The sequence below is a fragment of the Podarcis filfolensis genome (assembly GCF_964270895.1).
Source record: "Podarcis filfolensis genome assembly, chromosome: 7".
Taxonomy (NCBI): domain Eukaryota; kingdom Metazoa; phylum Chordata; class Lepidosauria; order Squamata; family Lacertidae; genus Podarcis; species Podarcis filfolensis.
The window spans coordinates 66,923,332-66,940,579 of NC_139603.1; the positions used below are offsets into that span (position 1 = coordinate 66,923,332).

The following is a 17,248-nucleotide window of genomic DNA, read 5'->3' on the forward strand; positions in this document are numbered from 1 at the left end:
TTCCGGGTTTCGGCGCTCATGCATGTGCAGAGGCACGAAATCGCGCTTTGCGCATGCACAGAAGTGCCGAATTGTGACCTGCGCGTGCGCAGACGCGGCACATTGCGAATGTGCGTCCCGCACGGATCACGTTCGCAACCTGAGCGTCCACTGTACTATATCTGTGCTGGGCTGAACTCTGTGCACCTATATATTAGTTGTGCCCTCTTCTAAATAAGTTTGTATTTTTTAAAGGATTTTTTATTGGTTTTCATAACCATATACCAAAACTTAACAGAAAAAACCTCCAACAAATTCCCTCCCTCTCTTTCTCACCAGCAAGTCGGTAAGTATTATTGTCTTTATTCTGGGTCTTCTTTTGGTATTTTGTCAGCAGTACAAAATATGCCTGTTTGTATATTTTTAAGATGTAGAATTAGATGTAGGTGTTCTCAACGAAGCTGTCATTTTTGCCACAAAATATGCAATTAAGAAAAACATCTTCAGATTTATTTTATTAACAAAGTTTTTTTCTTTTCTTTTACAGTGTTTTCAAGAAAATGCAGAAGTCTTCTTTTTCTGCTTTGGCAACTTCTGTGCAGAACACATCATCTGGCAGGGATACCAGTTTTTCTAAGGAGATATAATTGGGCTGTTTTGGATCATATTGTGCTCTTCCAACGAATTTAAGAAACATGTGTCTTTCTTTGATTCGCAGCAGCTTTGAATTAAAAACCTGAAATGAAAACAAGATCAATGCTAATCACGGAAATTGCCAAGACTGCCCTCCTATGTACACTTACTTGCTAGTAAGACATACTGAAAACAGTAGGAGTAACCTGTTAGCTCAAACCTGCCCACATTTACTATGTGGCATTTAAGGCTAACAATCATATCTGCAAATTGATGCCATTCTACAATATATTAACCTAGGCCTTTCCATCACACAGTTTGTAGACTACAGAACTTTCCCTTCAATACAGTTCCCAGTTTTCAAACTTCTTCCTATGACTGCAGTTAACTAGGTAGCATCCAAGAGTCTCACCTGAGGAAAATGAACCATCACGCTATGGGGAATGCCCATGACGTTGTGCACGTAGTCAAAGATCTCCGTTAGCTTCCTTTTGCTTATACCTAAATTCTTGGGGATTCTGTGTGCAATATGCCGAATTTCATTCTTACTAAAACCAAGTTCCAGCTCATACACCTGAAAAAGAGTGATTGTGATGAAGTCGGCTAATGTAGCTTAAAACACATCGGGAAAGAGAGAAATATGTTGATAAGTGATGAGACACAGGAGAGAGACTTCTTTTTATTGTATTGTAGGTTGAAAACTTGCAATAAAATTTCAGGTAAAAAAAGGAGAGGCACTTCTGTAGCAACCTGGAAGCTGCCCAGGCAGCTTATAAAAAAAGAAGAAGCACAAGCACGAAGCCTCCATCACATTTGTGCAAACTGCCAGGCATGAAGTATTGTCCATAGTCTCATACTTACGAGGCCATCACAATTCTTTTCCATAAAGCCTGAAGTCCTCTCTTGTACTAGAGGAACACGCATAACTACTAAATTATATTGGAAGTCTAAAATTGCCATTTTTACTCACGAAAAAGTTCTAATGATCCCTGCTTGTGCCTAAGTCTTTAAAATGCCATTTTGTCATTTGTCCCTTCAAAAACCCGAATAAAATGGCACAAGGAGTTTTGGGGGATACTTTGATGACCCTTAGGATCTCATGTCACATACGGTGAAGGAGTATCGCTGAGCTGACTCATGCCTCCTCGTTCCACTGATTGATGCTTTCCGTCATCAAGAGACACCCTAACTGAATCAGAGTTCCAGTGCTTGAGCAAAGGAACCAGCGGCAACCCTTCTCTCGGATTCCAGCATCCACTTTGATAACATTTTTAAGTAGCAGATTCTAAGACCAAGTTATTATTCACGCTACATTTTGCTACCTGACAAGTGTTAAGTAGCCCTGCCGTCTGCGCAACCCTATTTAGGCTGCTGTACTTCTTATATTTCCTGTTACATCTCTTAAAGCTTTTCTAAGAGCTTAAATGGCTAACTACTCTTAAGATACTATCCTAACTTACCTTCAGATTTTCTTTAATAGGCTCAAGACTGCCAGTCAGTAACCTTGGAAGACGAGTTACTACATCTCTGGTCTGTATTTTAAATACAAGGAAGGAAAAAATAATAGTAAGTAAAGTAATGTGTATTAGATAATATCTGCTTAAGATAAAATCAATCTGTATTTGCATTTCTTTACCAGACATTTTTTAAACAGCACTGTATTATTCTATTTGAAAAGGTGTACATTTTCCACTGGGTGAGCAAAAGGCCCTCAATATGTGGCATTTTTCCTGCACAGGGGTATTTTCCCTGCACATGTGGCATTTTCCCTGCACAATAATGTGTGAAGAGACTTATTTATTCTAACATGATTACATTCAAACTTCTACTTACGTCCACCTCCGCTTGCGTTCATTTTGCCCAACGTCCGCAGCAAACCCGGAAGTATCCGGTGGGGTTGCCGCCATTCGCGCATGTGCATGAGCGGTGATCGCCGTTCACACATGTGCAGAAGTGGGCAATCGCCACCCGCACCTGTGCACCACGGCGCCTCTCCCAGCGACCCGTTTCGACCTCTGGACGGACCTCCGGAATGGATTATGGTCACAGGTAGAGGTTCCACTGTACATGCAATCTTGGGCAGGTCACTATTGGAGCAATGCTGTGCACCTCTCCGCTGAAGTAAGCCCCACTCTCCAATAGGACATACTCCTGGGTGTGTACAGTATTTCAGCCTGTGTCTCAGGATCAATGAATATATGAATATCTTTCCTTCATGTATATACTGTAGGGTACTGCATGCGTCAGGGGTCGCAAAGTGCCCACTTCACAGCCAGAGGGAGCAGAAGATAAGCCCTGCAGTGCTTGGTAGAAGTCTTTCTTTTTTTTTGCTTTGTTTCATGGTCTCTGACCAAGGATAAACTGAAAGATCACCCAAGCCAGTGATGCCACTAATTAATGGAAGCCCAAATTAAGGAACAGATCCAGCCTGGGTGACTCTTTACACAGAGTTTCACCCTTCATGCTGCCTGGAAAAATGTATCCTGAGGATCCAGCCACCACAGGGAAAGGCTTGAGTGGGGTGGAAGGAGTGCTGGTGTGTTCAGACAGCTTCCCTAAGGCTGGCTCCACTCGCCTAAAAGCCTCAGCTCTGTAAGCAGAAACTCCAAAGCTACTTTCTGGAGTTCTGTTTGGGACTGTATGGTTTTTGGCTCTGCCCAGTCTTGGGTTGCTGTTGACCGCCTTCCACTGTTTGCGTTGTGGGTGGGGTATGGCAGCTTTAGGGAACATCAGGTTTCTCCTCTTTAACTAGCCACAGAAGATCCCAGCACCCTCTCAATATTCTGGGGCTACTTTTAAGATATGTTCTACCGCAGGCCAGCCACCTATGCTGCACCCATGATGTGTGTGTATTTGACAAAACAATTTCAAAAAGGCTTTCGTAGGACAAGTTCTCAACATATTGTGTAGCTCAGGCATGGCCAAACTTGGCCCTCCAGATGTTTTGGGACTACAACTCCCATCATCCCTAGCTAACAGGACGAGTGGTCAGGGATGATGGGAATTGTAGTCCCAAAACACCTGGAGGGCCAAGTTTGGCCATGCCTGGTGTAGCTGAACCTCCATTCTGTGACCCTGTTGACTGAAATTCCAAGTCAATTATTTATCTGTTAGCATAGGCATTATTCCATGTAAAATTAGTATTTCAGGATAACTAGCAATGAACTTGTAATGGGTGTTCCTCAAACATCTGGATGAACTAGTTTGAACTGTCCGCACAAGGTTGTATACTTTATATATGGTTCTAAGAAGATAATAGTATTTTAGAAGCAGTATTTTAGGTCCCAGTAATGCGAGAGATATTAGCTACCTGCTTGTAGAGTTTGTTTAGTTATTTTAACAATAGGCCCTCTGGCCCAATCACCATGACCCAAGTGAAAACAGACGGCACCTTTTGTGAATTGAGTCCAAGTTCTTTTTGGAAGAAACCCAGCCTATTATCCAGTCTTTCCACAGAAAAGAGGAGTAAATATGGAGCCCCTGAGACCATCTGTGCAATTGCTTCCTTGCTGAATTTTTTTGATGTTAGATAAGCTACCCTGGAAGAAAGAAAGATCCAAATTAAAACGAAGGAAATAAGAAAGGCCATCATTTATCCAGCTCTGCCAGTTCCTCAGCAGTATGTTTCAAAATGACGGATGTTTTAATAATATTAACAAGCAAAGCTGCCAAGAAGAAGGGTGGAAAAGTCTGCAGGTATGACAAAAGCAAAATACCGTGATTTCCAATTAACGGCAAAGAAAATAAACACACAAAATATTTTACGCCTGGATTAATTTAATGATTTCCAGCTGTATTTAAACAAAAATTATGTCAAGACCAGCCCATGATCTTACTATCCAAAATGGCTTGCACTGAAAGAAATGTCCACTTTCACAATCAAAACTGGCAATTTAAAGAAGGTGATCTGATGAACTAAAGGGCATCTTTAGAAGAAGAAAAAAGTAATCACAGGAACAATCCTAAACATCTGCATCCTACACCGACATACAGGTGAAGGAGAGAAGCAAATCAGGTTAGCTGCCACTACTGCCAATGCTGCCTGCTAAAGACTAGGCCCTTAAAGGCTATGATATGCCTATTTAATCGGAAGGATATAATCCTAGGTTCCCTACCACAGTATACTCCTCTTAGCCGTGTCTTTTTGTTTCCACTGAGAAGGTGAAGGGAGAAGAATGGAACTAGTTGTACGTTGTGAAATTCTCCCTGTAACCAGGGAGAAGGGGAGCCACAGAGGCAAGATAATCTGAGCTGAGTGGCAGAACATCTGCCTTGAACACAGAAGGTCCCAATTTCAACCCCTAGTACATCCAGGTCGAGCTGGGAGAGACTGCCTATCTGAAACCCTGGAGAGCTGCTGCCAGTCAGTACTGACAATACTGAGACCAAGATGGATAAATGGTCTGACTCAGTTATAAGGCAGCTTCCTATGTTCCTATGACTTGTTCCCTCCGACCAGCAGGGGGCAACCTTTTGCAGATGAAGGGCCACATTGCCTTATGGGAAACCTTCTGCAGGCTGTGCATCAGTGGTGGGAAAGGCCAGAGGCAAAAAGTGGATGCAGCAATCCATGCAACTCTTACTTGTGTATAGTAGGGTACATGATAGCTCAGTTGGTAGAGCATGAAACTCTTCATCTCAGGGCCGTGGGTTCAAGCCCCATGTTGGGCAAATGATTCCTGCATTGCAGGGGGTTGGAATAGACAACCCTTGTGGTCTTTACAATTCTAGCATTCTACGGTTATATAGTAGGCTACCTTCCAGCGATCTAAAAATCAGTGGTTTGCATTTACAACTGCTGCCTCTTCATTCAGGCAAGCAAGAAATATTCCACAGTTCAAAGACACATTCCAAGCAGGGCAAAATCACTCCATGAAGAAACAGTGAGGAATGTGTCCTATGGAGAATCCTGAAGGCCAGATGTAGAGAGCTCTGGAGGGCACAACCAGCCCCTAGGCCTGAGGGCCTCCCCCCCGCCTCAAACCATCTTAACATTACGCTCAGATTGTGAGCCCCTTTATGGACAGAGACAGAAATATTGGGAAAATGTATATTAGGTACCCTTACCCCATGGAATAGCAGGATACAAACCAAATCAAATAAAGTAACACCTATTAATTTAAGGGGTTTATTTCAGATAGGACAGAGCTACATATTTAATAAATTTATACCCTGCTTTTCTCCGAATGTCTCAAAGCAGCTTACAAAAGATGCAGAATAAAGCATACAATATCTCATTGGTGGCTCAGTCACAACACTAGGAAGCCTGTGCACATCTAACTAGGAGCACAGGGTCTAGAGACATACACTGAGTTAGGCAATGCTAAACAAATTATTTTCAGTGTACTCTACCAGCTGTTGCTTCAGCCCAGGTTTACAAAATACCACATCCTGCTTCTATTGCATCAGCTTATGCTGCCACTACAGGAAGATACAAAACATTTGCATACTACTGCATTTACTTATCTAAAAAGCTATCTGAGTTTAGGCAAACATAATTTAGGGTCTGTTATCACAGGAGCAAGAAAGGTGCCTTTTGAAACCCTGGCACGATGGCTGTTGCCAGTCCATGAAGATAATACTGAGGTAGATGGACCAATGGTATGAGCTGGTATAAGGCAAATTCCTCTGATCCTAATTTTAACTATTAATTTGGTAGGTAACAGAAATGAACACATTTTGCAGCAGCACCAGTACAACTGCACACTAGATTTTAAACCTGCTGAGATGCCCCAAATGCCTAAACCCAGCCAATTTTGAATCCTTTCCCCCCCTGTTAATTGCATTCTATGTTCTGGAGAGGTATGTAGGAACTACAACAAAACAGAGCATTGTGGAGTGCTCCTCTTCAGGGTTCCACCCACCATTGTCTTCTTTAGATATACTCCATTATATTCCCCTGAATCCTCTCCCTTCAACAGTCACCTAACATTTCATGGCCACTAAGCAGAGTAGACTCATTCCTTAGTAGGGCCTTTGCAGGGTTTCCCACCCCTGTTTTTCCTCATCCTTTAATAATTTTTCTTCTTCTGCAGATCTTGGGGTTCACCCAAGCCTGTAAACACATGTGTCATGCACATGTATGGTACTCTTTTGGCTACATAAAGATGCACACTTGAAAAATGTTTCATGATTAGTGTACATATTTATGAAGAGATCGTATTGATGCCTCATTCTTGAGAGCCACCATTTCACTGCTCCAGACTGTCTGAGGCTTATGCTGGGTCAATACAATTACTCAACCTGTCTGGTACATAAAGCTTTTTATTGCTCAGCTTTGCACTCTTTCTCTGAAGCGGATACTGGCAATTGCAAAAATGACACTTTCACTTTAGACAAATAAGTCTATGCTCCTGTTCATTCTGTTTTAACTGCATTATGTTTAGGATGAAAGGACGCGGGTGGCGCTGTGGTCTAAACCACAGAGCCTAGGGCTTGCTGATCAGAAGGTTGGCGGTTTGAATCCCCGCGATGGGGTGAGCTCCTGTTGCTCGGTTCCAGCTCCTGCCAACCTAGCAGTTCAAAAGCACATCAAAGTGCAAGTAGATAAATAGGTGCCACTCCGGTGGGAAGGTAAACGGCGTTTCCGTGCGCTGTTCTAGTTTGCCAGAAGTGGCTTAGTCATGCTGGCCACACGACCCGGAAGCTGTCTGCGGACAAACGCCGGCTCCCTCGGCCTGTAAAGCGAGATGAGCGCCGCAACTCCAGAGTTGTCCGCGACTGGACTTAACAGTCAGGGGTCCCTTTACCTTTACCTATGTTTAGGATGCGCTGCCTTAATAGGCTGAAATCTTCTGTTCATCAGACTGAACAGTGTGGGTGTCTTTCAACCAGAACCGTCAATTAATAACAAGCCTTCAAGAGGAAGGGTGAGACAGGAGAAATGCATTTCTAACCAACTTCCTACTTTCCCCATTTATTCTCTACCACTCCACCCTGCCCAACAGCCTCTAGGAATAATTCCAATGACAAAGAATGTTTGAATTTTAATTCCACTCCTACAACACTATTTTTTGTGTAGTTGCCCCTACACCTAGGTTCATGTTTATGACACAAGATTAATTCTAATCCTCCTTACTTGAGAAAGCTGTCCTTTAGCTTAGCTGGTGTCTACATAAAGCTAAACTGTTCTGACAACTGCCATGTTCAGAAGAATGGAATAAAATTCTGCAGTTATGATTCTAAATACTTTGCTATTTCTGTTGAAAACAGACCAAGTATCTCCCACGCCCAGCTTCAGAAAATGTCCCAATGAAAGCAAAACCTATGTATGAAAAAGGTTTGCTCATTTTGGGACTCCATTTGGAAATAATCATTTTCAATACCGGAGTCTGACCACCTTCTGGATAGCATAATCAGCATCTGCTGATGCTGAACACTTGAAATTGTGGAATAGAATCACCAGCTATCCTTCCCCTACTACCAACATTTGAGTGAGAAGGACAGCTTAAGCAGACTGCACAAAATCCCTAAAGCAAAGTAACATATTTCAGGCATACACACATTAAATATATGAATATTTCAGGCACGTGGATAGATGAGAGATGATAGATGAGAGAGAACAAGATAACAGATTGATGAATACAGAAGTCATTTTACCTTGTCTTTAGATCTTCCACTTCTTCTCTGAAAATATAGGGATTTCTTGTGATAAATGGCCCAAGCTGCTTATCTTCCAAGCCAACATCCTTGAGAAACAGAATGATGTTTTTTATATCTTTTTCAAAGTCCAACTTGAGAAGTAGCTGGCCTGCAGCTGAACGTTTTTCCACTTTGGACAAATCAACTCCTGTAGCACATTCAAACATAAATTTAGTGGGACGCTTAATGAAAAATTCTGGATTTCTAATAGTGTAAGAATGTACAAGTTCACGCAAAGCATCTTTAATGCTTTTTTATGGTATGTAGCAATGTTATCTAGTGCTGCCAAAAGGAGCTATGATACAGCAGCTATGTACTACTGAGGATAATGGCAGAATGGACTCAAAGGCTGCCCTCAAGTTTTTACTTACTGGGGTTTTAAAATCTGCAACAAACAATCATATAATTGTGGACTGATTGAATGGGTTGGTTTCACTCTCTAGAACAATTCTCTGTGGCTCTCCATATGTTGTTGGACTATAATTTCCATCATTCTCGACTACTGGCCATGCTGGCTGGAGCTGATGGGATTTGGAGTCCCCGCCTGGAGAGCCATGCATTTCTCAACCCTGTTCCAGATGAAGCCATTCAGAAAAATGCCATCATAGGCATCTTTCAGTTCAACACAGTACTTTTGCAAACCTGAAGCTGCAAATCTTACGGTCCACGTAGCTAAAATGAAGCCGTTCTAAGCAAGTTCTCATTTTTCACCGATTCCTCACAGTTCACACCGACCTGCTTCCTGCCCTTGAAAAACGTGAAAGATGCTTTTGCAGTGCTTTGTATTTTCCTGCCCTCGCTATACCCTTCTTGCTTTGTGGTCTATATTTTTGAATACAGGGATAGCCAACATGGTGCTTGGACCACAACTGCCCAAGCACTACGGTCAGTGATGATGGGAGCTGCAGGTTCAACATCTGAAGGGCACGGCTACCTCTGCTCTATACATTCTGCTGCTATCATGCTGTGCATGCAAAACCATTTTTTGCCATTTTACTGTATCAAAAGCAAATAATGACTTTGTATGCACAGCATCATGATACAGGAAGAGAAGGCTGAAGAGTCTTTAGCATATCTTGATGAACTTGCCCGGTGCAGCTATGCTTACCTAAAAGCACCAGCTTCTGCAGTGTTTCTGAATGATCGACATAATCTTGAAGCGTGAACGATTCAAAAGGAAGTGGTGGCTCAGCCCTGATCTGAAGAGCCTCATCTTCCAAAACTTCCTCAAAAGGGGATGAAGGCAAAGTGTCTTCTAATCCTGAAGGTCATTAAGGAAAAAGAACCATTGAGAAAACAACAGATGTAACATTTTCTCTCTCCCTCTGTGCGCGGCGTTTACCTTCACAGAGGCCAGGGGGAATACAATTCCACTAATTCAGGGAAGGGAAATTTCACAATTTAAATTTAGAACCAGAGCGATCATCAGCTTCTGCTATGCAGAAAAAATGAGCATAAGAACAGAAAATATACACTGAACTGGGAATGGGTTAAGTTAAGTTACTGTCACATTATTTCATTATTGTGGACAATTCACAAGTGTTCACTGATCCCATTGTTCCTGTTTGTCTGACTTTCAACAGCAACTGAGATATTACTGTTCAAAGCAACAGAAGAATAACAACAGCAGGTGGAGCCCTGGAGGCAGACAATGCATAGTTATTGAGGAGTCCTATCCTATGTATTCCAAACAGGGATGGGTGTATCTGCCATTTTCAAGTTCTCTCAGTTTCTCATTTTCCAATCTTAAATTAAGTCCCCTGTATTTCCGTATCAGTTTGCTTTTTTAAAAAAAAGTCCTCATGATAATACACATTGTTATGTACAATTATGCCTAATTATACACGTTTCTGCAAAGGAATTCTGCCTAATATAACATTATTTTCTCCTATATAAGCATTTATACACACTTTGCCCTAGAATATGCACTTCTGTACACATTATTTGACAGGAGAACTGCATTTCAAAATTTAGAGAAGGACGGTGTGAGGAAGGACTGCGTTTCGGTTCATGTATTGTTTCAGAAAGTACAAATTAATTATGTTCACCTAAATGCGAATTGAATCAAATTCCACCCCCTCCCATCCCTGATTCTAGAAGGATAGCAGACTATAATTTAAAGGTGAACATTTAGAATGCTGGTGGGCAAGGGACAAAAATCACAGGGACTTCACTGTTCTCTTGTTGTGCTGGCATGACCTAAGCCATGGTTGGCTTAGCATTACATTTCAAACCTGGGCTCATGGTTTGTCTCTCTCCAAACAGGCCATAAGCCATAAACCAGGATTTGGATGCAAAACTAAGCCAAACCATGGCTTAACTCCCAGCAGTGCAGGAAGAACTGAGCCCTTAAAGAGTTCACTTACAAACAATAATTTGGAAACACAATCCAATAATTCCAAGCCTCTTTACAAGCAATGCACAAGAAATGAGGTTAAAAATCTAAATTTTAGATATGGTGTTAGGAGGGTCACAACTTTCATACTTATTTTATTCGTTACGTACCTTCTTCATGCAATGCTTCGGTATACGAACTGGATATTATTTCAGTTTCTGGTCTGTTAACTAAGGATGAATTATTATCTGGACTCTGATTCAGTGCAGTGCTTGAACTACAGAATCGTAAATGGTTATCAAAAAGTACAGTCTTAGAGTTCTTTGACGCTAGTTGACATGAGTATCTGTAAGGACAAAACAATGGCAATCCGGATTGTTGAAGAGGAAGTGTCCATGTTTTGACAGTTTGTTTTCTTAGCTGTTTTGCACTATTCGCAATACTGTTTTTCTTTAGCAAGGGGAAACATCTGGATATCTGTCGAGTCAATGAAGCCATCTTAGTCAATATTCTGTCAAAATTGAGAAAGAAAATGGTCAAAGGAACATTCAAACCAATTTTGTATGCACAAAAGTTTACACAGGAACAATTAATGAATTCTATTAATATTTAAGCAGAACTGAAGTGCATTCAGTACCATTTTGCAAAAGTATTATTTCACTATGTTTACCATATAGCAAAGGTCTAAAGCATCCATCCCCAAACTGCTGCCCTCCAGATGTTGGACTACGAATCCATCATCCCTAAGCATTAGTCATACTGCCTGCGACTGATGGGAGATGTAGTCTAAAACATCTGGAGCAGAGCAAGCTGGAGAAAGCTGATATAAAGCAATATAATATTACCGTCATGCTGCATAAGCGTAGAGTAGCAATACTTTCTTGAAGATGTTTTTTGGAATACTCCAACAATCTCTGAGTCCTACACAGCAGCGGGGTCCCACTGCCAATTCTGGAGCTTCCTGGCTGTGCGACTCCCATCTTCTTGCTGTCACTACCCATTTCCCTGTCCTTTCTCAGCAACAATAGGAAGGAAAAGGAATAGCAACAGCAGCCTCCACTCACTCACCCTCCATTCCTCTGGGTAGTGATACAGATCAACTCCAGAGCGGGTGGGAGGCAGCGGCAAGCAAACAGATACTGGCAGGAGGACATGGATCCATTCAAGAAAAAGTGCCCACTGTGGACATGAGTACCTTTTGAACTTGCCCAAACCTCCCCGCACAGAACCCCTGGAGCTAACACTGCTATACCACAGAACATAAAACAGAAGAAAATGTTAGCTTAAAATATCACAATTTTATGTTATTTCAGGTTTGTATATCTCCCTGTGGGGTGTAAGAATTGACTACAGTAGTCAAGCAAGGATACAGACACACACTCTCTCTGGTTTGTTTATGTGCCACAAATAAATTATGAACTCTGGTGCATTTAGGCTGGCTGGCTGGCTAAGATGACTTGCTGCCTGGGGACTGCCAAAAAGAGAAGACTGCTTCCATCATAAGTCCCATCTGCACAGCCCCACTCCACATCCTTGGATTCACAAGTATTGTGGGGGTATAACTCCCATCATCCCCCACCCATAGTTAAACTGGCTGGAGATGACTGGAAAAGTTGCACCAGGATTTTGCCAAGAGCTGCTCCCTGGTATGGTATCAGGGAAGAACATGGAAAATGCTGTCTGAAAAAATCCCTAGATTTGGTTGTGATATTAATTTGAGTGTCTTTTTGTAAACTGCTGTGAGTGACTCTTGGGGTTCCAAAGAGGGGCAAAACTAATCTACGTAGATAACTGCTTGCGTCAGAATTGCAGCTTTAACTTCTATGTAAATATGGACAGAATTGGGCTACACATATCCTGTTGTGCTCAATGGCCCTTGCTCTCAAGGCAGTGTGCACAGGATCCTACCTTCATTCTCCCAGCACACTGCTACATAGCCTTATGCAGTTTATCTGGAGAAGGGCCTTAGCTCAATGGTAGAACCTTCCATGCAAAAGGCCCTAAATTCAATCCCCTGCATTCTCCAGGTGGAGCTGGGAGAGTGTAGACCAGCTGCTCTCAACATTGAGTCCCCAGATATTGTTGGGACTATTATCTCATGCAGATGACCACAGTGCCTAGAAACAGATAGGTGGACTACATGTCCACAGCAGTGACCAAAGGAGAAATGACTGCTGGGAGGAGTGCAGAGAGAAAAAACCCCATGGCGTATTTGAAACTGGAAGCCTTCATCTGCCCAAGCTGCAATAAAATATATCTCTCCCATATTGGTCTGGCACTGTAACTCTCAAACTGTTTGACTTTACCCTGATGGCGCACTCTTCCATTGTCTCTCAAGACAGCTGGATGCCAACTAAATTGCAACAACAAAAACAACTACAATTTTATTATTTCCCCAGCCACTCTGGGAGGCTTACAGAATATATAAACCATAATAAAGCATCAAACATAAAAAACTTCTCTAAAAGCTGTATCATATGATAGCTCAGTTGGTAGAGCATGAGACTCAGTCTCAGGATGGTGGGTTCGAGTCTCAGGATGGTGGGTTCGAGTCTCAGGCTAGGAGAAACATTCCTGCATTGCAGGTGTGTGGATGTGTGTGTGGACAAGATGACCCTCAAGGTCCCTTCCAGCTCTGCAATTCCTTGATACCATTCCCATCATCCCTGACCCCTAGGTCCTGCTAGCTAGGGGATGATAGGAGTTGTAGTCCAACCACCTCTGGGAACCCAAAGTTGAGAAAGGCTGGTGTAGACAATACTGAGCTAAATGGACCCGGCAGCCTGACTCTGTACAGGGCAGCTTCCCACATTTCTGGTTGCAAACCCCACTGAACCCAGAGCCTGGGCTTTACTTCTGAGCGAAGCATGCAAACTGACTGAGGCAGAGAACCGAATCGAGATGAACCGAATCAAGAGGCCCTTCGGGGACGCAACAATAGAAGCCGCCGTTCCAAAGGGGATTCCTCGAGGGGAAGATGAACTCAGACCGGCGCTGAGTCCGCAGGGTCCAGCCCCTCGCCCTCCCCAAGGCCCGGCTCTGACAAAGCCTTCTCAGTATCGAGACCTAAGCGAGGCGTTTACCTGGCGTCCCGCCGGCGCCGGGTTGCCCCTGTCAGGAAAATCCCCGGCTCGCCCCAGCCATGCGGGCCCTCGCCTGCCCCGGACTCGCTGCGGCGGTCGCGCTTCCCGCTCGGGCGAAGGCCTCTGACGCGCGGGAAGGAGGCGAGGCTCCCCAGCCGGCTCCTCCCCGCGGCCTGCGGCGGCCCAGCAAGGCCCGTCCCTCCGTCGCGCCTCCTCTCCCCCCGCGTCCCCTCCTGGGGCCGCCGCGGCGCCGCTGCAGCAGCCTGGCCAGCCGCCCAGCGCGCTCCCTGCCGTCTTTCCACCCCGCGCCGGCTCCTTCGGCCGCGGTCGGGCTGAGGCGGCGGGAGCGGGGCGCCCCCGCGGTGGCCGCCGGCGAGGCGAGGAGGAGGCGGAGGAAGAGGAGGAGGCGGCCGCCGGGCGGCGAGGCGATGGCGTCGTACATGGGCAGCCGGACCCTCAGCAAGGACGACGTGAACTACCGGCTTCACTTCCGCATGATCAACGAGCAGCAAGTGGAGGACATCACGCTGGAGTTCTTCTACCGGCCGCACACCATCACCCTGCTCAGCTTCACCATCCTCAGCCTCATGGCCTTCGCCTTCACCAGGTGGGAGAAAAGGGTTGGTGGGCGGGCAGCGCTGTGGGGAGCCGTGTTGCCCCGAGAGGAGAAGCTCGCTTGGGGGAGAAGAAGAAGAGGAGCCCCCCCCCCGGGGCAAAGTAGGGGCTGCGGTGGGTGGGGATGGCGACGGTCAGCCCTGCTGAGGCGGAGAAGGGCTTGGTCCTCTTCACCACCCGAATGAGGAAATCTCTCACGAGTCCTTATGCTCCTCCAGGGAAGAAAGATGGGTTGCGGGTGCCATCGGTTCTTCCTATGCACGTTTATCGAGGTGTAAGTTCCACTAAGGTGGTTTTTTTTTTAACCCCTCAAAAAATTAGGCAAGTCCCCCCATCCGTCCGTTATCTGAGAAAACACAGAATCGCAAAAAGTACCGTTTTCCTGATGAATTTGCAAATGTGTCAGAATCAATGGAAGCAGCAGAAATTCGTTTTCCTTATAACCCTGGTGTTTATTTGCTTACTTATTCCCCGCATCAATCAACAGTTCAAGTAATTGATTCTGAAAGGTATTTAAATAGGTAGCATATTCATTCATAAATGTAAATTCGTTCATTTTCCCCAGATGCATCAACCCAATTGATGGATTCAAAAAGGTATGGAAGATGAATTTGTTTATAATAAAGAATTCATTCATTGGTTTCCCCAGTATACCCAATGATCAACCACCCAGCCAATCAAATTGAACTAAATACAAATTGATCCCCCCCCCAGTAAACTCAGTTGATGTAATCCCTAACAGAATTAAAATGAAAACTTTAATTCCTGCCAATGTAATATATTCCTATGTATAGAATCAGCGTTACCAGTTGCAGACTTCAATGAAATCCCTTATCCCTAAAAGTAAAGCTTTTTATGTATACAGTTAACTTGTTTGCAGTTTTTTATTTATATTTTTTATTTGTATTTATTCATCTTCTTTATAAGCCAGTGAGCATGAGCAACAAACACTGTTCAGAACAACAGCCAGCTCCAAAAGATTTGCACACCAAATGACCACAACACACACAACATAATTGGGCAACCCCAATCCACAGAATTTATCCCGACAAAGCACTATAAACCGCCTCCAATAATGCTAAACCTAAAGAATCTGAATGCAATTATGAATTAGGATACAGAAATCCTGCTAATGGTCCACTGCATGGAGCCTGTTAAAATCAAATTAAGGGCCCATCAATAAGTCCTATGTGTAGAAGGCCCAGAAACCCTGGCACAATGAATCTCTGCAGACAAAGCTGGGAAGGCAAATATAGAAAACTAATGCGTTCCTGTGCCTTGCTGTTGGGCTCTTCTAAATACACCAAGCACTAAGGAAGGAAAGCAAGGAAGCTTACAGGCCAAAGCAGCTGATTCACGTTCCTTCACTTTCCATGGGGTGCGAGCTCTTCAGTGACAATGTAGCACATGTGGAGATGCCACTGCAAAGAGGAGGGAGGCTGAGGAAATCAACGCTGGTTAGAGGAGCATTACTTGTGGACCCATTGGGGTAACTGGTCCTTGGGGATCTGCAGCCCGCAGGTTGGGAACCATGGCTCCAGTAGACTAGGCAAGAAAGGCCTGAGAGTGAAATATGTGGAGCAGAATCAGAATACCAAGCTAGGCATAAGAAAAATCCTTCTAACTGGCCAGCTATCTAGAAGTTCATTAAGATTCATACGTTGTTGGACATGGTAATTTAATGTATGCTCCCTTTATGTAACTTTGCAAATATGCTGGGATAGGTTTAGTAAACAGAGAACCTTCTGAAGTTTTCATTCCCCACCCTGTTCTTGTCAAAGCATGCTTCTAGCAATTACTTCCCTCTCAAATTCATAAAGCTAATCATGGGAAAGAGGTTTGTTTGTTTTTAAACTATCTTACAGCACTTAGCTGGCAGGTGTTTTGAATTGTTTCCCTAGGGCAAAGTACATCTGATACACTTCGTACAAAAGTATTGGTCACTTACTGAGCTGGCAGGCTTTCTGGATAAATTATAACTCTTCATTTATTAAATTGGAGGTGGTTTTAGGGCTCTTTCAATTTCACAAAGTTCCTACATGGAGTTGCCTTTCATATCAGAATTAGTGTCAAACTGCAGCATGTAGACCATAGCACATAAGAGTTTTCCATCTCTTTATGTAGCTTTGTGTGCCAGAGGATCGCTGTCACCAATCACAGTTTCATACTATACATAATGCAGTGAAAAAGCCATGAATGCATGTGATCTGTGCGTACACCTTTTGTACTAGTTTCAGGGCTGCTATACTATACTAAAATGTGATGAAGTGACTATAAATAGTAGGCATCAGTTTGCAGGAGAGATGGGAAATGCTAATTAAGAACCCTAATGGATGTGCATTGCTCATATAGCACCTTTCTGAAAATAGTGGAGCTGAACTGCTTCCCCCCCCAAAATACAGGAGGATATATAGACACAACTTTCAGTGCATGGTTGCATTATGTTGGTGTAGTTCGTTTCAATTAAGCATAAGTTTAAGAAGTTGAGTACATCATCAGGGTACATTATAGGTACAGGTGATATACAGAGACTCTTTCCATGAGTCTGGCTAAGACCAGCAGCTAATTGGCTCCTCTAGTCCTGGGTTGCAAACACACATTTAAAGGACATTATCTGCCCCCCCCCAAATCCTGGGGACTGTAGGGTCATGGGAATTTGAGGAATGAACTAGAGTTCCCAGGATTCTTTAGAAGAACCAATGTGTTTTAAATGTATGGTGTATATACAACTCTAGAGTGTCTCGGTCAACTCCACAACTATTTTATGTGGCTGTATCATATAAAGAGATGATACTGTGAGCCCCTCTTCACTGGCCCGGCTGGGACCAGCTGCATTTATTTATTTATTTATTTATTTATTTAAAACTATTTATATAATGCTATATCATAAAAAATAGCAAAGTGTTTACAACAGTATCTTCATGCAATAAAACCATGCAAAAATTTGAATTTGGAGACCGTC

At 43.5% G+C, this 17,248-nt stretch overlaps 2 protein-coding genes across 2 annotated transcripts in view; one reads left to right on the forward strand and one right to left on the reverse strand.

Moving 5' to 3' along the window:
• Positions 1 to 467: 467 nt before the first annotated feature.
• MTERF3 (mitochondrial transcription termination factor 3) lies at positions 468 to 14,277 on the reverse strand. Its single transcript, XM_083622750.1, has 8 exons — positions 13,672 to 14,277; positions 10,759 to 11,099; positions 9,362 to 9,514; positions 8,212 to 8,401; positions 4,004 to 4,151; positions 2,073 to 2,144; positions 1,025 to 1,186; positions 468 to 715 (listed from the first exon to the last, which is right to left on the reverse strand). Exons 2-8 carry the CDS (start codon positions 11,084 to 11,086, stop codon positions 521 to 523), a joined length of 1,248 nt encoding a protein of 415 aa, XP_083478876.1. The 5' UTR covers positions 11,087 to 11,099; positions 13,672 to 14,277; the 3' UTR covers positions 468 to 520.
• PTDSS1 (phosphatidylserine synthase 1) overlaps positions 14,100 to 17,248 on the forward strand; it is a gene marked incomplete at its 5' end in the record, with an annotated part of 37,946 nt that continues 34,797 nt past the window's right edge. Inside the window, one exon of the mRNA XM_083622727.1 lies at positions 14,100 to 14,278. Coding sequence (XP_083478853.1) covers positions 14,100 to 14,278 — 179 coding nt within the window. The remainder of the gene's footprint in view (positions 14,279 to 17,248) is intronic.